The 24,181-nt window shown below is 35.6% G+C and overlaps 1 protein-coding gene across 6 annotated transcripts in view; it reads left to right on the forward strand.

Annotated features, from left to right (window-relative positions):
- Window positions 1-24,181, forward strand: part of fam172a (family with sequence similarity 172 member A) — a 267,655-nt gene that overhangs the window by 161,512 nt on the left and 81,962 nt on the right. For all 6 annotated transcript variants that reach the window (XM_012959791.3, XM_031897951.1, XM_031897944.1 and 3 more), the window contains 2 exons: window positions 17,986-18,102; window positions 21,504-21,588. In XM_012959791.3, coding sequence (XP_012815245.1) covers window positions 17,986-18,102; window positions 21,504-21,588 — 202 coding nt within the window. The remainder of the gene's footprint in view (window positions 1-17,985; window positions 18,103-21,503; window positions 21,589-24,181) is intronic.

A 24,181-nucleotide genomic window follows, 5' to 3' on the forward strand; every position in this document is an offset into this window, starting at 1 on the left:
GTGCCATACTTGGCCTGTGTGTGCCATACTCTGCCTGCCCTACCCTGCCTGTGTGCCATACTCTGCCTTCCCTACCCTGCCTGCGTGTGCCATACTTTCACTGTGTGTGCCATTCTTGGCTGGTTTGTGCCAAACTTGGCCTGTGTGTGCCATACTCTGCCTGCCCTACTCTGCCTGTGTGTGCCATACTCTGCCTTCCCTACCCTGCCTGTGTGTGCCATACTCTGCTTGCCCTATGCTGCCTGTGTATATGGCACACACAGGCAGCCTACAGTGACACAATGCTGGGACTGCTCCTACAGTCTGCACAATAACTATATATTAAAAAACATTTTAATTGCAGTAGCACCTCAGTATATGTTCTTTTTGTAGTGTGCAGGGTTTATTTGTGGGTTTCTACTGCTCCTGAGGTGTGAACAGGGGAACAATGGGGGTGATTACAGCCTGAGACTGAGGTGTGAACACTGCAGGGGTTGAACAATGCAGGTATTAAAAGGTGTGAAAAACACAGGGGATTACATATTTAAACAATACAGCCTGATTACAGCCTGAATCTGAGGTGAGAACCATGCAGGGGGGGCAGTTAATCACAGTACTGATACCATTTAAAGCTTACACAAGAGTAAGCCATCAAAGCAGCCAGACAGGTGGGGGGCCACACAGAGGGGGGTCGCGGGCCGCATGCGGCCCGCGGGCCGCCAGTTGGACAGCACTGATATAGGGCATTAAGACATTCTCCTTTTTCCAGCTTGAATTGCTGCCCCCATGGCTACACAGCAACTTTTTATATAAACTATAGAAGTGTTTCTGAAGCAAATGTGCAAATTTTACCAGTGCAGGGCAAGAGTGCATTGTATTATGATTACTTAAAAACATTTTTATTTTTTGGTGTTACTGTTCCTTTAAGCTACTAAGAAATGCCCTCCCCTTTAAGCAAAACAGGGATTGTTTGTCTATATATTGCAATATACTTCAAGCTGGCCAACTACGTCAAAGTCATCCCTTCTGGCCAGTCCTACACTGACTTATGCGATTCATTAAGAATTCTACTGCTTCAATATACATTTAGCAAAGGGACTGTTTTGCTTAAAGGGGAGGGCATTCCCTTAAGCATGCCCACTAGTGCCAAGATATAGGTTAGCAGTGTAGAAGAGACTCAGTTTTGTTAAGGTAAATGCATAAAAAGATTGCTGAAAATATGCATAGAAATAGCAGTTAAATTCAAGAGCATATTTAGTTGTTTAGTCCAGACCCCACTATTGTTCTTTATTCCTGTGCATTTAGAGTAGTGTTGGTATACTAGGATAAAACTGAAAAAGAACCATGAAAGTTGATAAGAACCATAAGCTTCGAAGCTTAAAAAAAATTATTTTTGCTTCCAATTCTTTTTAGATAATTTTCAATGAGGAATTTTCCTATTATGGATGCTCCTGTCATTGTGAAGAAAAACAGCATTGTTGGACTGTGTACTGATGTGTAGCAGGGTGCCAAAATAAACAGATCCTGCATGAAATTTCATCATTCTTGGGTCTGCAGTTAGTTCAGCAGTAACATATGTAAATGGGGATAGTAGCATTACATTTTAGATTCTGCCACTGACTGTATACTGTTAGGTTCTGGATGCTTTTGAACGATTGGGACCAACTAATCGGCTTACACATGTGAGTAACATTATTTTTTGATTGTAGTGCACAAGCCTTTCATGAACACATAGTATTCAAGAAATGGCTGTTTCTTTGCTTAACTTGTGTCTATATGTATAGTTCTTATTGCTTTTTATGTTTGGATAGTCTCTCAGGCTTGTGCAGAGTAGACTTTATATCTGCCAAACAAGAGCACGTGAAAACAATCATGACAGCTCTAATTTAACATTTTTGTCTCTCAACCCAGTATTATGAGGGGAACCAGACATGTAAACAAAGTTGCCATGGATCCAGTATGTGTTATTTGTTAAAGCCAGAAACATGTATGTTTTCCATTTCGCTGAGCTTTGGTTTTGGTAGAAGATTGCAAGGCGTTCAGGAAGGCATTATCTTTAAAGCCTTTCTTTAATAGATACAAGGAAAGTCTTTACATCTGTGCACCGTTTCCTAGTGGTGCCTCATGAGAGAGAGTACAATGTACTGTGGTCACAAAGTTGACAGATACTCTGCAATCACATGTGACCATGGCTCTGAGCAGCCACCACTGTCATCCAATATAAATTATAAAGTAAAAACCAAAAACATGCTGTCATTAAGCTGCATTACTACTCTATTTGAATGAATGTTTTTATAAATTCACTGTAAAGATATTTTTTACTGTAGAACAATGGTGTCCTCGCATTTTCTCCTACTGTAGAGGCAGCAAATTGCTTTAATTACTCCTAGTCTTATCTTTCTAGACATGAGTGGTGACTTCTCTCTGTGATAGCTTCATTAACATCTATCTAAGACATCAGATAGTGAGTAACCCTGAACAACTCAACTCAATTTAAGAAAATGATCTTAATTGCTTAATTGCTTTATGTCTGTTACCATTCCATCAAGGTGTTGTCACATTCTCATTCTGTATACTTAGCCTGAACTGCCATTAATATTCTTTCGGGTAATGTCCCACGGTAAGATTAGTTGCCCACGATAGATAACTGCTAACGCGGGTGACAAATCTCTCTGAAATGCCTTTCTACCAGCAACAAAGGTAATCGCCGGTGGAAAAGCTTATTAATCATTTCAGTTTTCCAAAGTCACGAGGCTTCCTCTTGCAGGCAACTTGGAAAAAATGGATGAGATTCGTAGGCCTATCCACCGGCGATTCACTTTTTTGCCGGTGGAAAAGCATTTCAGGGAGACTAATCACCCACGGTAGCGGAGATCTATTGCGTGGGACATTACCCTTAGAGATTTGGTTTATCGTTCTATGATTGTTTATGGTCAGACTTAAGGTGGCTGTACATTGGTTGATAAAAGCTGCTGACTTGAGTCTGTAGCATATTGGCCTTATGGGGCCCTTGGGAGAGCCTACCTGACCTGATACCTACGTGATACCTGGCTGATAATTGACCAGATATCTACCAGGCAGGTTTAAAAGTGCATCTGCATTAGCACTTCAATACAGATTTTACCCAACAAATCTCTATTGATTTTGCCAAATGAGCAAATCTCTTAGGACTCTATGGTTGCCCAAGCAATTATAATTTTACCTCAGGTGAGTTTGATAATTCAGGTTGGGTTTTGGGCAATTTACATTTATTTCCCAGAGTGAGCTTTTGTTAAAAAATAGTTTGGCACCTAAAATCTGGCAAGATCGGGTAGAAGTCAATGGGAGTTGCATTTTTCATATTTTAAGCTATTTTTAAATATAAGGTCATGAGATTGTTTTGAAATTGGCAGACTCATTGAAAATGAATGGTAAATATAATTTTACTACATTCATTTTAAATGTTTTTAAGAAATTGACTGAGTTTCAATTTTGCACATTCAAGATTTTTGAGTTTTTCCAAATTTTTAGCCATGGGGGTAGACATTCAGTCTAAATAAGGGAGAAAGGGCACAGGGTATATAGCAGATAACAGATAAGATCTGTAGGATACAATGAGTTAGTTGTTACACAGGAATTTAAACCCATTGTATTCTTGTATATATCTGCTATGTAACCTGTGCCTTTTCCCCTTTTCAGAATGAATGGCTGCCCCCATGGCTACACAGCAGCTTATTTATATAATCTATAGTAGTTTGGTATTTTTAGTAGAATAAACTGGTATTGTTTCTGAAGCCAACATTGTGGGGTAATAGTACATTACATATAAATTACTTCAGAGCACTGAAGTCTTAGGACTTAGGAGTCCTTGAGCATTTTATTTTGTGCTTTTAGAATGCCAATTATTTGAGTGCTGCTTTACCTGCTTTACTACTTACATACAACTCTGTATATAATATAAATAATGCTGTTTTGTTAAACATACATTTTTGTACATTTATAACTAGCAGATCCTATAAACAGTAACAGATTTGTTTTGCTGGCACTTCAGTACAGTGCCTGGAAAAGTTAAGTGCTTTAATAGGGTAGTATTATTTTATTATCTGACAGTGTTTATGCTGGATCTTATTATAAGCCTTTATAGCTTTACAATCTGAGTTTTCTTAAGCAAAGGAAATTAGCAAAGCATTATGAGCAGTAGAGAATTTGTTATAATTTGGGCTTACAGTTTTATTTTATTATATTTGTCACTTTAATTCCTAGTCCATGGGTGGGACACTCTTGGCCCGCCAGCTGTTATATAGTGTGCATCAATCTTCCATATGTTTTTTTTCTACAACCAATGACAAGCAGAAAACAACATACATGTGTGTGAAGTGATCAGGGATGGGTGGGAAATTATGAGGGTGAATTTCCTTTTTTTTTTTCTTCTTTTTTTTTTCCTAGCTTTGCTGGTAGGTTAAACACTTGTAACTTAGCAAATGCACCTAGAAATAAAGCAGCTTTATTCTGTTATTTCATATACGATGGTTCTCTCACACTATGCCCCACTGAGGGGAAGACTCTACCTACCTAGAATGTTCTCATTAGTTTTTTTAAAGTATTTTCACACCTTCAGGTTTAGGACCTTGTTGCAAAAATATGAAAACATTGTCAGTAACAGTCAATCTCTTATAGTTTTTGAGATTTAATAAATCTAAACTTCTCCTCATTTTCACCCTATGTTGCTTTCATCTGGAGTTATATGCTTGCTGGGGCAAATTTGCGTGTTTGCTATATTTACTATTATTGGCAACAATTTATTTTACGCTTGAAAACATGCAGAAAGATATTCTCATAGTGCAAGATTCCTATAGATAATTGTAATTATTTTACCACACAAATACATTGTTTGCTAATTGATTAACTGCAGCTATTTAATTTTTGACCATTATATGCTTTAGGAAATAGCTCCAAAGCACACAATTTATAAAAAAAAAAATAATAATTGTGTACTAATACATTTGTGAAAGAATATGGAAAAAAAATTCAAGCTTAGGGGAGACTCTAATTTGCAGGGGGAAATGGACCTTTGATAAATTGGCCCCCACAGACTGTTTGTCCTTTGGTAAAATAATAGCACTGAAACAGAACAGGGTGCTGCCTCCAAGACAAGTGAAAATTGTATATACTTGGGTTGTCCTTCCCTATCCTTACATTATAGTTACAATACAGGTTTAACTGCCTGAGAGCCAGCCAGTGCATTTAATGCCAGTCACTGTGTAAGGGAAATATTCACCTTGCAGCACATACTCAGTGGTCACAGCAACAGTTAAATGTAGTCATTCCTGTGTAAAAAAAAAAAAAAAAAAAAAAAAGTCTTTGCGAAGCCTAACATTTATTGGAATTATAATCCACAGTGGTTTAGAAACCTCCTGACTGGGCCCCAGACATTCCAATTTAGTCATTCAGCCCATGCTGTCTACATTGTGCATTCTGGAGTTCCCATTACACATCTTCACAGTGAGTGGCTCTGCTAGGCTCTCTGACACCCGTTGTCATGCATGGCCTGCTATCTCGAGATGATTCCCTGCTTTATTTAACCCCTTTATCTCTATTAAGCACTGCAAATATGGCTTGTGTAATGCATAGCTAACTTTAGTCTTACTGCAATGTCACCATCAATGTTCTTAGTCTGTGCATCTTTACATTAGCTTTCATCATTCTGGGCCATTGTTAATTACACCCTATTCCTGTATATGCAGCCGCTGTGCATTTATATTTCTTATTTGCGTTACAGGCCAGTGCGTGTTATTCATATTCATTTAAAGCTGCCTATAATGGGTGTAGAAAATGATTATGTCTTCATTTTTAACAGACTAGTAATGTGAAGCTATTGACTTCTTTTATCTCTCTGATTTCTGACTGACACTAGGGGGCACTGCCTCTCCTCCGTTATAGCTTTTCTCATGAACGTTACCAGATTGTTACTATCATTGTTTTATTTGGAAATAAATCTACATTAAACTCTTGGAAAGTGTTTCATTCATTCCATTTTATTTGGTAGTCGGAAGCTGTAATGAAGCATTAATGTTAGAGGTAACGTCACTAGCACTTCTCAGGAAGACAGTGTCAACACACTACAATACAGTATAACATTTTTTGCATTAGAAATGTCATTTCCATCAAAGCCAGAAGGCCAAGTTGGTCCAGCAATGAGGCTCATATTCCTTGCCAGCTGCGCTTCTAGCCAGCATGTGGAGTTCACATCGCCAGAAAGGAAGTAGCGAGTGAATTAAATAGTTAGGGCTTAGTGGAATTTATTTAACCACAGGTAGGAGCAAATTTGGCCAAGTAAAAGGATTATACCTAACCCATTTTCCTAAATAATGATTATGTCTGTGAGTGTAAACAAATAAATATATATTTATAGATACAGACATATCCATGATAAATGTTTGCGTGTGCCCATTATTATTTGCCTATTACAAAATATATGTCCATACATTGACACTGTTCCTTCTGAGTCTGTGTTTTTAGGAAGGCATTTAGTGTGGGGTCAGTTATATAATAATATATATTGAATGATAATTGCATCTGGTATCTTGGTTAAAAAATATGTTTTTGTGCCCAAGTTATATAAGGTCACATTATTGGAATTTGGAGTTATACTATGGTCAAATAAATCCTGTAACTCTATGAATGTATTAAACTGTATACAGTGGGTTTTGGTTATAATAGCATTTATTAGTATTTATGCAAAGTTAAACTTGCAAAACGTGGTAGTATATGCATATAGTAAGAAGCTTTTCTTCGCCCAAGTAGCAAAACATAGCAAATACATACATCTTTTTCTTAAAAAAGCAAAAGGTGCTAGTCTAAATAACACACTGTACACATGTTTCCCTTTATTTCTAATGTAAATAATGTTCTAATGTTTGTTCTATTCCTCAAAAAATGAGTAAATAAATAACAAAAATTAACCTGGGGTAGTGTCCTTAAATGGACAAGCAGAACCTTAAGATGTAATTGGATTTCTCTTTTTCTTTTTTTTAATTCCCAATTGAGACATTTATGCAAAACATTAGATTGGAAGAGACAGGCTTTGAGCATAAACTACAGTAATCTGTCAGGCCTGTACTTAAAGCCCACTGCAGTCTTATCAGGCATAGCTTTAAAGATTTCATGGCCATTTTACTTGCTGGAGTGCCAGGCAAAGAATTCATTGGCAACATGCTGCAAGTCCTCCAGCATGGAAAGGGTCAAGTATGAATTCTTAATTGTTTCAATGTGAAATGGCTCTTTGTCATGCAGAGTCTCTTTGGCAGTGGACAAACCACATAGCAAATGCTATAATATGGAATGCATTCAGTATCCTCCAAGTCTCAAAGCTTTCGACTTGTGAGGAGGGAAGCTTTCAGGGCAAGACAAGGAAACATTCTCTGTGTTGCCACAATACCTGCTACTAATGTACAACGGGCGACTCTTAGAAAGGAGAAAACGAAGATTTCAAATTGCAAAGAGATTTAAACAGCAAATTAAGGTTTTGCTTATAATGTGACACACTGAATATTGCATTTAAGATTTTTATCCTAGAACTTTCTGCAAAATGTAATATTTCAATAATATTTGTGGGACACTTAAAAAAAAAAAAAAAAAAAAAATTATCTTATAATAAGCTTATGGTCTTATAAAAAAAAAAAAAAAAGCTTTTGTATTTCATTGATGGCTACTGCATTTCTAATTCTGTTTATATTCTTGGACGGTTTGGGGTCTTAAACTGACCTTTAGTAATAGATGCTGTCGTGTAACTGGAGTTGGAATTGCCTTGTTATGCCTTATCAGTCCATAAACAAAGCACTGATTAATCAATACGGTACATTTTATGCCATATCCAACATTTCATCATTGGAAATGTTATGTTCAACCGCTAACTGTCCACAAGCAATCAGATGCTGGTACATTTATAATAGGTTTTTCCTCCTCCGAGCATTTTATTCCTCTTAGCCATCGAAAGTTAATTTCAGGTTCCCGAATTGCATTAATTTTTCCAGACGTTTTCTAGGTGTAAAACAGCGACGGATAACATGAACTTTACACCGTGACTCTGTACCTAATCGTTTATTTCCTCAAGCCAAAGAGAAAAGGGCTAATGTATGGGAGAGTTGCAGAACCAATCCAAAGTTTCAGATCTGAAGCAATGAATTCAAAGTAATGGAAAATACGCAATTGGGGGGAAAAGTTATTTTTTTTTAATTGCCGTAAAAAATATTATCCTTTAGTGATTTCTTAGCAAAACGTGTATTCAAGTTCCATTCCTATTTGGTTGTGTTCTATTTAAGACCCACAGCACAGCTGGATTGTATTAACACCCCTTCTATAAAAAACCCAGTAGGCTACACTGTTATTATCATGTAATTTTAGAAATGTGTGCATTCTAAATGTTTTTGGCAGGATTTCCTTTTCCAGTATTAATGCAGTGTAGCCTACTCAGATGTACCGGGCTGACTTTTACATTAGGTTAAAGTATTAAAGATAGGCAACTATTTTATCATTCTTTTTTTGTCTTCTTCAGCTAGAACTGTTCTTCACTACATGTGAATTTTGGAATGAACAAAGATTTGAGGATGGATTTAATTATTTTTAACAGATGTGCAACTGTTAATATCATCTAATAGACCTACTTTTATAATATAGCCTTTATCTGTAACACTTTTAAAAAATAATGTTTCATATATTTTATAGATACATTTTTTTATAAATAGGAAACAGGGTCTGAGGGATATAATTACAAATGGGTGAAAAATACCTTTTTGCCAAAAATTACACCAAATGTTTTTGCCTATCGTAATAATTTCATAAATGTTTGTGTGTAATTTGCTTTCCCCTCTCTTTTTAACTTTGCTGAATATACCCCCAAGTGTACCACAAAAACTTGTAAATTCTGGGCTATAAAACATAAATGTAATTATAAAAAGAAAAATCATCAAAAGGAACTCCTGACATTGATAGGGAAAATGGTCCTATGAGTTTGTTTTGGGTTCATGCAGATTTAATTTTTTTTATTCTCAGTTTTAAGCTCTTTATTCAGCTTTTCTTTTTTATTAAAATTATGAATTATTTTGAATTGGAAGGCAGCATTGCCATAATTAATTTTAGAATATTTTTAATATTTTTAAAATCATGTTTATGCAGGCATAATTTCTTTTTTTGGTTAAAGGAAAGTATATTCATGGTACAAAATGCAATCTTCATGTTACAAACCGTTATTAATTCTAATTCAAATAGTGTTCAGTTGTTTCATTTGCATTATGCACTTTATTTTGTGTTATACTTGTGGCCTCTTGACAATTCCGCATTTTGCTTTTATGCAAAAGCGAAAAAAAAATGGCAAAATGCTAAAGTAACTTTAAAAGCTTTTATAAATGTCACCTGTTGCTTTAATAATGAACTTATCTGTATGTGCAATTTTGGTTAACTAAATTGTTAAATGGTTACAAACAATATTGTTTTAAATAAAAATAAAAAAATGTTTTTCTGTATAATGTGTGTATATATATATATATATATATATATATATATATATATATATATATATATATATATATATATATATATATATATATATATATATAGTATGATGTGTATTTGTTTATGTATATAGCACTCAATTGTATGCAGTGATTTACCAGGTTTAAACATAAACATTGTATAGTTATTTTAACATTATATATATATATATACATGCAGAAATATGAGCCGCACCCACAGGACTTAATGTGAGAAAAAAATAAATTTATTGAAGCATAAAGCTAATATATATATATATATATATATATATATCTTGCACATTAAAGAATTATTTTGATTTTTTCTGCAAGACCTGTGAGTGCCGAGTCCCCTTTTTTTCATATACTGTTTATTTCTTCCCCCGGCACCTGGGCATTTAATTTATCGTTTGGAGTGTGCCCTCCCTCTATTATGTTATATATATATATATATATATATATAAATTAAGTGCTAAGGTGTTTCAATACACAGTTGGGATGAAGTCCCTATCCCAAAGAGCTTACAATCTATTACATAAGGTCCTTATTTTGTTACCTTATACCATAGCATTGCACTAGTTAGTGGCTCAAGATAACTTAGCCTTGAATGAAATTCCATGGCTGCAGAAATGTGGCTGGTATCTTTTACCCTTGCTGTCAGATCTTCTATGTTATCACTAAGTAAAAAAAAAACCAAAAAATAAATGATGTGTCAGTAGGCCTTCAATGTTCCCCAGTTATCCAACACACTCCTCACAGTAAGCAATTCATCAGCCTGCAGCTACAGTATGTGTGTGGTGATTCTCATATCTTCCTGCCATATGATCTGTGGACTTTCAAAACCTCTGGGCAATACAGTGCATACTTTTCCCATTTGATAATGTGTGAAATGTGATTAAGAACAGCTCTAAAACTATGTTAACAACAGTTTTGAAGATCATCATTAATGCAGTCATTGTGTATACAGGTGCACTGATGACAAAACTACTTGGGGAACTGTGTATCTAGAACAACAGGAGTCCAAAAAGAAACTTTTGTAGAGTTTCTTCAGTGTTAAACTGGACAGTTGTTTTGTCGAGGTGGGGATATGGTCTTGGGACATTTTGTATGCAAAGATAATATTTGAATTCTCATTTGATGAGTCTGTGCCTAACTCCCCCGTTATAACAGCAGGAAGGAATGTAATATATATATGCTTATTCTGTTGCAGAAGTGGATTTTAGTAAGAATGATAAATTTGATTGCTATGTTTCAGTGTAATTATCAAGCGCTAAAAATATGCGTGTCGGTATCTTAAATGTAAATGTCGTTTTTTTGTTGTTATATGTATTTATAAAGCCGTCAAGGCTTTGAGTATTGCATTATTTTTTTCTTAAGTCACTGACTTTAACCACTAATTGTGAACTTAAACTTATCTGTCACGTTCTTTTCTATCATCCTAAAGTTTTCATGTTTTAGTATTTTACTTAGTGGGAAAAGAAAAAAAACTATACTATACTGTTCATGCGTTTTTAATACACTGTTGATCTTTTTTTAAATAAAACTTGGTGTTGCTGGTCTTTTTTGGATATTTAAATTGTTTACCTTGCACCCGAGGTAAGAGCTGAAGCAGAGTGCCACCCTGGGTTCGATATATATATATATATGTATATATATATATATATATATACATACACAGGTATTGGACCCCTTATCCGGAAACCCGTTATCCAGAAAGCTCCGAATTACGGAAAGCCCGTCTCCCATAGACTCCATTTTAATGAGATCATTCAGAATTTTAAAACTGATTTCCTTTTTCTTAGTAGAAATAAAACAGTACCTTGGAATTAATCCCAACTAAAATATAAATAATCCTTATTGGATCCAAAACAATCCTATTGGGTTTAATTAATGTTTTATTGATTTTTTAGTAGACTTAAGGTACTGAGATCCAAATTACGGAAAGACCCCTTATCCGGAATACGCTTGGTCCCGTGCATTCTGGATAATGGGTCCTATACCTGTATATATAATATATATGTATATGTCCATAGGGTAGCACTCGGCTTCAAAAAACTACCCAAATGCATGGTAAAAAACATAGAATCCACAAAAAGACCAGAAACACTGGGATTTTTTTTGTGAAAAACGAACTGTGTATTTGGTAAGAACATACAAACAACATTACGTTTAGGTCCCAGTTGGGACCTTTCTCAATTGAAAACATGCACTATAGCTTTGTTTTCTGAATATATTTGGAAATGCATACTGCTAAACTAAGATGTATAAGAGAAACTGAAATGTTTACGGCAGGGTTATATCTTTTTTTCTTGTTCATGTTCTTTGCCATGACTGGCACCTTCAGATGGCCACTCCTGAAATGTCAGGCCACGCTCACTTATCTTCTTTTGTGGTGGACTTTATTAAGGCATGGGAACATGGGCCAACCTTGGTGTTGACCAGTATCACCCAAATTGTCTGACATGGATTTGGCCTTCTTAAAATAGTTGTCAGGCTTGCAGGGGGCCCATGGGAAGAGACATGCAGATTTGTGGGCTGAAATAAAAAAGGATACCTTTTTAAAAGACTGGAAAGTCTAATAGAAATATATATTAATTCTGTAATATTATAAATATGTAAATACTAAGAGGAACAGCCATTTATAATGTGATAGTTTATTGTTGGAATCCCCTTTCACAATATGAGGGGTTTTCCATAAACCAATATGAGTGCTTTAACAGAATTAACAGCCAGTCCCTCTGTATATAACCTACTGAGAACCCCCCCCCCCATGCTGCAGTTGTTTTGTTATTTAGAAATCAGATGTTGGTAGCAGGACTTTAAGAACTCACAAATACACAAGCCAAAATTCACAGCCAAATATTGATGTTCTCTATGAATGAATGATGAATTCTCTAGAACTGGTTTATGCTACAATATAGCTCCTAATAAAGCCTCCAACATCCAGGGTATAAACCACTGGCACCTATTGAAATTCTTTGAAGCCAAAACTATATATTTGCTAGAGAACATGAAGGCAAGTGTTCATTGGAGAATCGTACAGCATTTCAGGGCATAAAACGACTCTTCTTAAAATTAACTCTTTTATGTCATCTGTTCTAATTTGTTCATTTCAATAACGTTACTTTTGTGTTTTTTAATTTAAGCACCTCATTTTGGAATGGCTTCTTAATACTCCCGCACTGAGACTCCAGCTGGGATTCTTGGGTGTTGGTGGAAGGCAGTGGCACATAGGGAGTCTGGGCATATTGTCCCGGTAATGATTTGTAGCTATGTGGGTGGGGACAAAAGGCTTGAAATTGGCCTCCTTTGACTTACATGGCAAGCACAGGTGATTGTCTCTCAGAAATGATGACTGCTCCATTTCTGACACAACAGCAAGAACTGACAAGTAAGTGCGCCCACGCATGCAGGTGATTGCCAACAGTGAATGGGTGTGGGCTTCTCAGTGTTTTGTCCCCTGCCCACAGAGCTGCTAATAACTGCAGGGACAAAAGCATTTTGTAAGAGGGAGCTTTAAAAGATTTATCATCTGTATTTGTACCGAATTACAGAAAGGCCATCCTCCATAGACTCTATTTCAATCAAATAATTACAATTTTTAAAATTGATTTTCTTTTTTCTCTGTAATAAAAAAACAATAACATGATGATCCAAATTATGGAAAGATCCTTTATCTGGAAAACCCCAGGTCCCGAGCATTCTGGATAACATTTCCCATACTTGTACATTGTGTTTATTTGCTGATAAAGATCTCACATAAGACCTGTAACTAGACACAGAAGAGCTTTGGTGTGCGTTGTGCTACCCTGGTACATCAGTGAAAATACCTAAACCAACACCTCATGCTAAATTAAAATAAATTAAAAAAAAATGAAGGTTAGCAGCTCCCATACTCATGCTGTGTAGCAAAGAATCGCTTCTCTCTCAATGTTATATTTGAAGGACAAGAAGACATCAGCATGTCCCAGAATAATTATGGAGTACGGGTTTAAGATGTTATATGAGAAGTATGTGCACTTATAAGCAAATGGTTAACAAATAATGGGCTACAAACTAAAGTTTAGTGTCACTTCTATAATGCAGCAGATACTGAACCAATTCTTATTGCCAGCTGTGATACATGTACTTTACAAAGATACATTTAGATAGAAATAATTCCCCTTATTCCCATAGGCCATCTAGCCCCACTTTGCTTTTATTTTTCTCATCTGATGTGTATGTGAATGAGTGGATAAGAGGTTAGTCTGGTCTTTTACTCTCTCTGTGTAAAATGTATTATGTGCAAAGCATTTTATGGTAAAATATTATATTTGTTATACATATTGCAAAAATATTCAGGAGGAGTCTAGCTTGTGCCTCAGGTACACAGAAGTGTAAGACATAGCAACCAATGAGATATTTGTTTTTAAACAGGTAACCAGTAAATGCTACGTGCTGATTGGTTGCTATGGGTTACTGCTCCTGGGCAAACTTAGGGGTAGATTTACTGACATTCGATTTTTCTTTCACTATTGGTATTTTTAAAAATCCAAATATTGATAGATGCCACCTTAGTGCCAGTATTTGTTATGTGACAGTAACATGTGGCAGTGGCAAGATAAAGTCATAAGTCATTTTAAGTGATTTTTTTTTTTTTGTAAATTAACAAAATATATTAAAATTGGACTAGACACAGCTATACTAATACCTGCAAGCGTTTGGCACTTTCAAATAACTCTTTGAAAGTTACACATGTTATGTTGTTATCTTTTCTGCCATCGCTATGATACAGTACAGGTATGTTATCAGTTATTCTGGAACCCAATATCCAAAAAACTCTGAATTATGGAAAGGCCATCTCCCTTAGAATCCATTTTATTTTATTAAATAATTAAAATTTTTAAAACTGAATCCCTTTTTCTCTGTAATAATAAAACAGTACCTTGTACTTGATCCCAACTAAGAGACAATTAATTCTTATTGGAGCCAAAGCAATCCTATTTGGTTTATTTAATGTTTAAAGAATTTTCTGTATACATGAATGGGTTCCCTTATCCGGAAACCTGTTATCCAGAAAGTTCCAAATTAAGGAAAGGCCATCTCCCATAGACTCCATTATAAGCAAATAATTCCAATTTTTACTTGATCCCAACTAAGATATACAGTAATTAATCCTTATCGGAGGCAAAAGAAGCCTATTGGGTTTATTCAATATTTGAATGATTTTTAGCAGACTTAAGTTATGGAGATCCAAATTATGGAAAGATCCCTTATCCGGAAGACCCCAGGATAACAGGTCCCATACCTGTACATGTAAAGTATGGAGATCCAAATTATGGAAAGACCTCTTAACTAAAAACCCCCAGGTCCTGAGCATTGTTTCAGAGATGATTAAATTGCATGGCATACAGGTTTACTTATTTTTACAGTTTGCAATGTAATGCGCCTTGAGGACTCTCTTTATATTGGCACAGTATGAGTTTAAACCCTTCATTGACAGTTCAGCACAGATAACGGTGGGTTAATAGGTCAGCATTAATGAATGCAATTAAGTTATGAGTTAAGGGAAGAGCATTTCAGAGTCCCTGTGAAGCCAGCAAGCATATATTAGCATGCAGATTTGGGTAAAACACTGAATTGCCATGTTGAATGACTGTTTTCTGTTATATTTTATGACATTGTTACATCTTTTCACATTAATATTACTACAGGACACTCATGTACATATTCCGTGCCACAAAAAAATATCTTGGTGATTTTCTTTTCCTTTCTAACCCTGTGTGCTTTTCTAGTCATAGATTTAAGGCCTATTTTTGATGCTGTTAAAAACGGCAATTAAATGCACCAAAACTTGCTGAATGCTGGACAGTTTCAGGCTGTGTATTGGTTTTAAGCCATTGCAAAGCCTGGTATAAAATTCAAGTGTAATAAAACAGTGGTCCCATGAAAAATGTCGCATTAATAGCATAGCCATTTTGAAATGGTTTTACAGTACTTTTTAAGTGAAATTTTCTTGCCGTCTGATTTTTCCTGATTGATTTAAATGGGTGCAGATGTCAGAGGTTGTATAAAATAATGGCTTCAATTATGAAGACTGAGAAGGATAAAATTCACAACTTAAAATAACAGATTAGTTATTTGTAATAGTTCATTTCTGGGATGGCAATGGGCGCCACAAGATCATGCATAAGGAGTAATATATATAATGGATTACTATTTATTTTTTTACACAGTTTTCCTTCTTAAATCATTTACCACACCTTGATAAGCCAACTCTTAGAGGCAGATTTACCAGAATGCAAATGTGCGCTTATTTACGAAAAACTGCGCAACTTGAATTTACTTAAATCACATTTTACCCTTCATTCGCTGTGAGTGTTACAAATAGCTTGAATTTTGCAAATACATCTCGGCAAGAACTTACCAGGCAATTATTTTATTACAGTTGTTGGTGCTTGATAAATAAAGAAGTTTAAGTTTCTGGAAAATCTAGTTTATATTTATAAACTATTTATATATATTAAATTATATATATTAAATTATGGTACAGTACAAACATTGATTTGAATATTGATAAATCTGCCCCTTTGTGTTTTCTCAACAATAAGGTAAAACCACTGAGGAAGTGCTTATGGCAGCATTGCAGTGTTCATTAGTGAGCGTTAAAGGTATATTCTTTACATGGCAGATCTAATAGAGGGCCCCACACTAGCATAACAGGTTTCATTAAGAAAAAGGCTGGACTGTAGCAGTAACAGAGGCAGATAGTAAAGATGGTGAAAGTAAATAAATGAAATAAAAGGAAATGTAAAGAGATTAGTATGTTCCAGCTTTGTTGTGTTCTCCATGTTAATGTTTCTCATTTGCAGGTAAAAAAATTGCTCACTCTGAGCTAGTCATCATCAGCATAAATGACTGTCAAATGCATTGTTTTCCTACTTAGAAATATCACAAACCCTGTAGGCTAAATCTAACAGAGTTCTTGTTAATTGTAGTGGCTTTGCCATCCATTTATAGTGGCTATTGCTGAGGCTTGCTACTAAGAGCTTTCCTATTGTAAAGGCTTTAGTACAAAATAGGAACACATAAGGGTGCATTTACTTGCCCTGATGCAGTGAGCAAAGTGCAGCTGGGACGCAGTGTGTTGTTACATGCACAAACAGGCGCAGAATCAAGGTGTTAATTTTTCATAACTTTATAATATAATTGTCCAGTATTGTGTTCAATCATTCATAATGCTAACAGGTAGGGGCCTCAACCAACTACACCACATCAAAATGGCAGTATTAAACTAATACAAATTATTAGCATTAAGATTTAATGTTAGAAAAAACACAGTTTGTTCAGACAGTGTACGTGGAACTAAATGAGGTGGGGAGACCTAAAGGAAGATGTGAAAAATACATTCTGCAGTACATTTTGCTTTCTTTGTCCTTTCACTTTGTAATAAACTCCACCAAGACCTGCTGTAGGCAGCAGTGCAGTGTTTTATGGGAGTCATTGTAAAGCTAATACGTTGCAGTTCCACAGGGGTTACATAGGAACATCTCCACTGCTCAGTAGGCTATTGGTGCTTTAATACCTAGGGCCATATTTTAGTCGTAATAGTATATCTGTTGGTGCCAGAGTTGGCCTGGGTACCCCGGGGCCCTTGCGTACTTGACTTAAGGACCCACCATGCAGCCTCCAAAGGGCCCCCCAACCAGACACAGCCACTTCCTACTCCACTGCACTACTTAATTTGCTGTTAAAAATGGCCATGTGTTCCACAGTGGAACACACAGCAGTAGAGGGGGGAGCAGTGACTGGGAAGCTGGCTTGCAGGCAGATAACAGGGCCGGTGCCCTCCAGGACTTTTTCTAGTATCCCAGTGGGCCAGTCTGACAGTCATTCAAACATCCATCAGCAGAAGGGTTAAACACACTTTTTTTATTCTGTTTCATTTTTGTACCAATGATTTTAACACATGGCAAAATGGAATACTTTGGATAGGAGGTATAAATTGGAAGAATATAGATTTCTAATTGATATGACAGAATCATAAATTGTAGCCTTTTCAAAGCACAACGCCTCTTCCAAATATGACTTGAATTGCTCAGCATTTAATTCTGTTTCTTGTATTTACTGACCACTGTGTATGTTTTTATGTTTTTACCCCTTTGGTACTAGATAAACATTATACAAATAATTTAGTTATAGAAACTTCTAGTCAGCCACCATAGCCCAGAAAAAATATGAATATAACTTGGACACTATTTCCCATTTCTAACCATCTTTATCCTTAAAGTCAGTGCTGTCTTCCAACTTATATTAGTTGTCCTAAATTGCAGGTACTTTTCTAAGCAATTGTCTAGAAATTGGAATGGCTAAAGAGCACGACCAATTGAAAGCGCACTTATTATTTGTAATAATTGTACTTTAATGGGTAGCACAAACAGTACGGACAGTAATTTGTAGCTAGCGGTTCTGTGATGCTATCCATATGTTCCTTACAGCTGTTTTCATTTTTACCTAACAGATGATTCAACGCGAAGCTGATGTGAAAAATAAAGTTGCTGCTGTGGCTCTGACAGATTCTGTGCATAATGTGTGGCATCAGGATGCAAGTAAAACGCTTCGAGAATGGATGCGAGAGGTAAAAATGTTAATGGTATCTTAGTGTGACTGAGCTCATGTACATACAATATATTATTATTAATAGTAACATGTATTTGCCACATACAAGTAAATATAATGAAGTGAAACTTTGTCTTAAAGGGCAACTAAATTACTATATAATATATTTTCTGACATTTGGGGAAAAGAATATATTATGAGTAGGTACTAAAAATGCACCAGTGCAGTTGCCCATAGCTACAAATCACAAATCACTTTGCTTTCATAACGCCTTTCTAACTGGCATCAGACTGATTAAAACTAATTGAGGATTGGTTATTATGGGCAACTGGATTTTAGGGTCTATATTTATAAATGAACCCTTATATTTCTAAAATCTAGACACTGTGGCCATGAAGCTGAAACAGTTGCCCATTTGGTGAATGTTTTATGTGCTATACAAATATCAGGCATGTTTCACATTGAGTCGTGATTGTAAGTTCACCAGCGTTTGATGGTTTCTGTCTTCCTTTTCAATAATAAAACACAGTATTTCGAGAAATTACTTGTTTTTTTTGTATATTGGGATAGTCAGCTGGCAGTTAATAAATGGTTAAATAACTTAGGTGCCTTATACTCAAAATATGTTGTATACTTCATTCAGCTTCATTATAAGTGGTCAGCTAAATTCATAGATACATTAGTCCTGTGGTATTGATACCATTAATAGTGGCTTGCTTATAGCTGAGTGTTTGCCACACGTAACAGTGCAAGTTTGGATTTGTGCTGCCAGTTACCTGTTTATATAATACATTGTGGTTTAAAAGAAATAACTAGAATCAGAATACCCCTAATTTTTCATTAAAAAAATTCATACAACTGTGAAATAAAACTAAGGGAGAGTTAACAAAGTTAGGTTAAGGCAGAACTGCAATATATAGCTTTTATTAAATTCTAAGATGTGGAAAAATTATTAAAAAGAGATTCATTTATGTGTTGATGGGTATCCATTTAAAATATTACTTGTGGCCTTGCACCTCCATGGAACCAATGATTCCCTGTAACCCACCAGCAGACAGCTGCCTAAGAGCACTGGGGGTCTTTGTGCACAACAGCTGGGCTAAAGTGAGTATGGCAGTATAAAAAAGACATACAGTACCGTATCCATAAATATTTTGAGCAGCAAAACCTAATATTAATATTGTTGTATTTGCTTTATCAAGTGTTTATTAGGGTTGGTCTCAGTTTCGTACCTTAGTTACACAATACCCGATTATGATTATCAGGAATTTTATGTTTCTGTCACCTGAGAGTATAGAGGCAATTATGTTCTTAAGGAATTACCTCATAATCAAATAATCCTAAACTAAGGACTTCCAAGGCCCCCAAGGTAATACATTTCATATGTTAATCCGTCCCAGGGCTTTTTGCCTTCTTACTATCTGAGCAGCTGAGTGAGAACTCAACAAGGCTCTTTAGTGCCACCAACAAACCCATTAAACACATTATTTAGCTTAGATTATTCTCTACTGGTTATAGCCTTCATGTATTAATTATATACATAAAGCTTTTTTGTCTCTTATCTCCCTCCCTCATATATGTCTAATTGTATGTATATATTATAAGGGGTTAAATAATGGGTGGTGTTGAATTAAAATGCGACGTTAATAAAATTAAACTGACTTAATCTGCGTGAGGCCAAGCCGCCTTGATATTTTTTTAAGCATTATCTTGAATAGTTGGTGGCGGGTGAAAAGAATGAAGGATATTTAAAATATATAACTAATAGCTGCTTGTCTTATCCCCTAATTGCTGTCATTACCGAGAGACGAGAGGAAAAAAGTTCTTCATTTAAGACCATTTCTGTTGTAAGAGTGTCGGCCTATTTTTAGCAACCATAGAAGTCATGGATTTTGAATGTATGAAGAGCTGGGATGAATGATAAAGCAAATCGCTACTTTGCATATCTTGTCAGTGCATTTCAGGATACTATTTCTTTTTATAAGCGCTACTCGTCGCTCCTTTAAAAGATGTGTTAATTGCGTGCTAATGTATAGCGTTTTACAGAGCTCTGTGCACTGTCACAGGCAACCCTCATCTTTGTGAATACAAACTTAGCACTAATAGAATAAAGAAAATAAGTCCCTCTTTGCCGGAATTTCCACCTTTGATAGCTGGGCAGCCCTATCATATTTATTCTAATTAAGACTAAATTTGTCTGATTTTTTTTTTTCAGATTCTAAAGCTTTTAGAATTCCTGTTGCGCCGTGCCTGAATTATTGAAAAATGTGTTTTAGAACAAAAGCGCGTAGAAAAAAATCTGCATCTTGAAACATTGATGTTGCATTTGTTTTTATGAATTTCCCTCCCTACAGTTAAAATGTTTGATTGATCTGCCTTTGCTTACAAAAACCCCACCATTCTTTGTGAACTTCACTTTCTAATCTCTTACAGCAACTCTTCCTTTATGCCATTCCTGCTCTCCCTGGTCCCAGAACAGTAGGGTTGCCTTGACAAATCTATTCAGTACCCATTCCTTAGTCTTTATTGGTGGGGATTCAAGGCTTTGAAATTCTCTCCTCACTGCTATACAGCTGACATCTTCCTCCAGACAGAATGAATTAAGGAAATACAATAAGACACTTGATCTACCAGTCAAGGATCTTTCCACGTCGTGGACGGATTCCATGGTGCTCAAGTAGGACAGCAAGCATCTAAAAATACACAATACATGCTTGTTTACCGGAATAGCATTCAATCTCCTTTCATTTATTTATTTTGCAAAACATGATTAATGGAGCTCGTTTATCTGCACATAAAAAATCTTTGTTTAAAGTGGTAAAATTAATATTAAACAGTGCATCTGTTGCGCTGCCGCAGTAGTTTTGCTAATATTAGACTGTTAAAAATCCATGTCTCCCTGCACAAAGTATTTTGTTTGGTCAGGGTTTATCACATGTGTGGCAGGCTGTGTTTAGGTTATGACTTCAGAGCATAATAATCTGCCTAGCTTTGGGGATTCTTAACAGGGGATCTCAGTTAATTGTCACTGCAGTGTGATGGATGTATGCTAATCACTCTTAGTCATTATTTATTCTCATTCACCTAATTTGTCATCCCGGCTCTACTGATGCCATCAGAATAAGGTTTTGCCTGTAACTGTTTCCAGTGGAGTTAGGAATCAAGAGCAACAGTAACTAGGAAATGCGAACAATGGAAATGTAGCTCCTAATTTTGTGCATGGACGATATTTAATTGATTGAGTTCCTATAAAGTCCAAAATTCCCTTGAATTCCCTTGTAGCATTTTAAGGTTTTTTGGCAATGGGCAATGCATAGCTGCAAATAACAAGCAAAGAAAGTATTTTATGGTGTAGATTAAAGAGATGCCTGCTCCTTAGGTGGCTGTTTTAACCGGCTTGCCCTGTATTTCTCATTGCAGAACTGCTGTAATTGGGTGTCCAGCAGCGAACCTTTGGACACATCAGTGGAATCGACATTACCAGACTGCCCACGTGTATCAGCAGGTAGAACTTTTGTGCACTGCTTTTCTTTCTCATTTAAATGCCCTGTAATGATTTTCCAAGACTAGTGTTGATTTAGTCTGATATTCATCATTTTCTTATTTGTACAGTACAAGAAAACCATACTGTATCCACTGTTTGCAACCTAGTAACATGCCAAGGAAATAGCTATAATAATTAAGGAGCAGTACATGTATGGGGCCTGTTATCCAGAATGCTTGGGACCTGGGGTCTTTCTTTAATTTGGACCTCCATTCCAGAAGTCTACTAAAAAATCAAATAAAAATTAAATAAACCCAGTAGGATTGTTTTGCCTCCAAAAAGGATTAATTATATGTTAGTTGGGATCAAGTACAGGAACTGTTTTATTATTACAGAGAAAAAGAAAATCATTTTTATTGAATTACTTGATTTATTGAATTTGAATTATTTGATTAAAATGAAGTCTATGTGAGATGGCCTTCCCATAATTCAGAGGTTTCTGGATAATGGATTTTCAGGTAGTGAATCCTATAACTATATATACAAACTGAGGTCCCTTGCATGGTAGAGGGATGCAAGTTGCCAAACTCTGTAATTATTCCATGCAAGGAATGGGGGTAACTCTTTCTCTGTGACACCTAAGCACAGTCAGTGGGGGTTAAGGGATGTTTGGGACATAGATGAGAGAAGGCAAATCCTTATTTATTAGTAACTGTAGTTCATGTTGGTAGCTGGGGGGAATAAGAAGCATTTATATCCTTCATCAAATATAAACATGATTTTATCCATTTAACTATTTAAAGCGAGGATCAGTATGAAAACAGCTATATATATACATATATATATATATATATATATATATATACAGGAATGGGATCCCTTATCCGGAAACCTGTTATCCAGAAATCTCCGAATTACGGAAAGCCTGTCTCCCATAGACTTCATATTACTCAAATAATTCAGAACTTTAAAACTGATTTCCTTTTTCTCTGTAGAAATAAAACAGTACCTTGTAATTGATCCCAACTACGATATAATTAATCCTTATTGAATGCAAAACAATCCTATTGGGTTTAATTAATGTTTTATTGATTTTTTAGTAGACTTAAGGTATAAAGATCCAAATTACGGAAAGACCCCTTATCCAGAATACCCTTGGTATAAGGCAGTGAGTGCTGTTCCCACTGTGTGCCTGTGCTGATCTGGACATGATGTTACTGGAACTGGAGGCCAAGTGAGACAAAACTGAGAAAATATAAGTGTAAGAAAGAAAGTGGGGGCCACAGCATAAACAGTCCTGATGTACACCATGCACACTATTTTTAAAGCGCCAGTAACACCAATAAATAAAAGGGCATGTATACATTTATCTATATTGTTATTCTTTGCAGGTAAAAAACATGTGTTTTCTTCAGAAACTGTAATACCGCTTATATTAATAAGCTACTGTGTGCCCATGGGGTTTGCACTTTTAATATAAATTGTACTTAGAACCCACTTTTTATATCAGATAACAGAAGAGCTCGTTAGAATGAAATACATTTAGTACTGAAGTGTAAGCTTAACAGGTATTAAAGCTCATTCATCCATAACATAATATTGTATTTTGCCAGGAAATGTTATATTTCCAGGTACTATGTGAATAGATATTTACATTTAAAATGAATTACTTTAATCTTATAGTATGTATTATTGGCCCAATGTCAAGTAAAAAAAAAAATTAAAAAAGATCTTAAAGAGGAAAATAGAAGTAAATCAATCAAGAGCTTATCTTACCTTTTCATTTCACCCCACTTAGTTGCAGTTATTAAAGTCACCCTCGTTGCTAGTTGTGCCTACTTATGGCTCTTGTGCAATTTTAGGGGAGGTAAAGGCCTCCCCCAAATAGCACGGGTTCTAATACATTCCCTTAAAAGATTATACTTTGGAATACCTATGCTTTATTTTTTTTATACACCTTTGTACAAGTTATATTAATTGTAATTTGAAGCTGCAAAGGGTCTGTGTAGTGACCAAAGCAGGAGCCAATCAGAAACCTGCACACATCACTCATATGTACCATGTGTACTTATATCTGATTAGCTCCCACTGTGGTTCCCTGCCCCGTACCTGACTGGTTTAAAGAGGATCACAGTTTCAGTTGTCAGATGCATAAATATATATATATGTGCTTATTTTTTAAAGGGATTCTCTACATTTGGAGGAAAGATTTTATATCCCACTTTAAAAAGAAAAAAATAAGTGAGGTTGGGGTTTTAACATTCATATGTATTACATAACAGTGTTAAGAATGTTCTGTATGAGTCCTGCTAGTCCTGCCCCTTTAGGAACAAGCTGTCAATGTGTGGAGGTTAGCTAGGGGGTGATTTTGACATAAATATTCAGCAATTGTCTGTTAAATTTAAACAGCAGGCCCTATATACAGTCAGTAATAGGTCATAATCATTATGAATATTTCATATGGTGTTCCCTAGGCTACGAAAAATAAATTTATATCATGTAAGATTTTGTTTATTATGATTTGGGGTCTTGGGATATGGTTATATATAACAATAGATACTTAACTTAGGCAGCTCTCATTTTTATGAAATAAATGCAGTTCTGTAGTCTTATG

Source organism: Xenopus tropicalis, chromosome 1, assembly GCF_000004195.4.
Source record: "Xenopus tropicalis strain Nigerian chromosome 1, UCB_Xtro_10.0, whole genome shotgun sequence".
Classification (NCBI taxonomy): Eukaryota; Metazoa; Chordata; class Amphibia; order Anura; family Pipidae; genus Xenopus; species Xenopus tropicalis.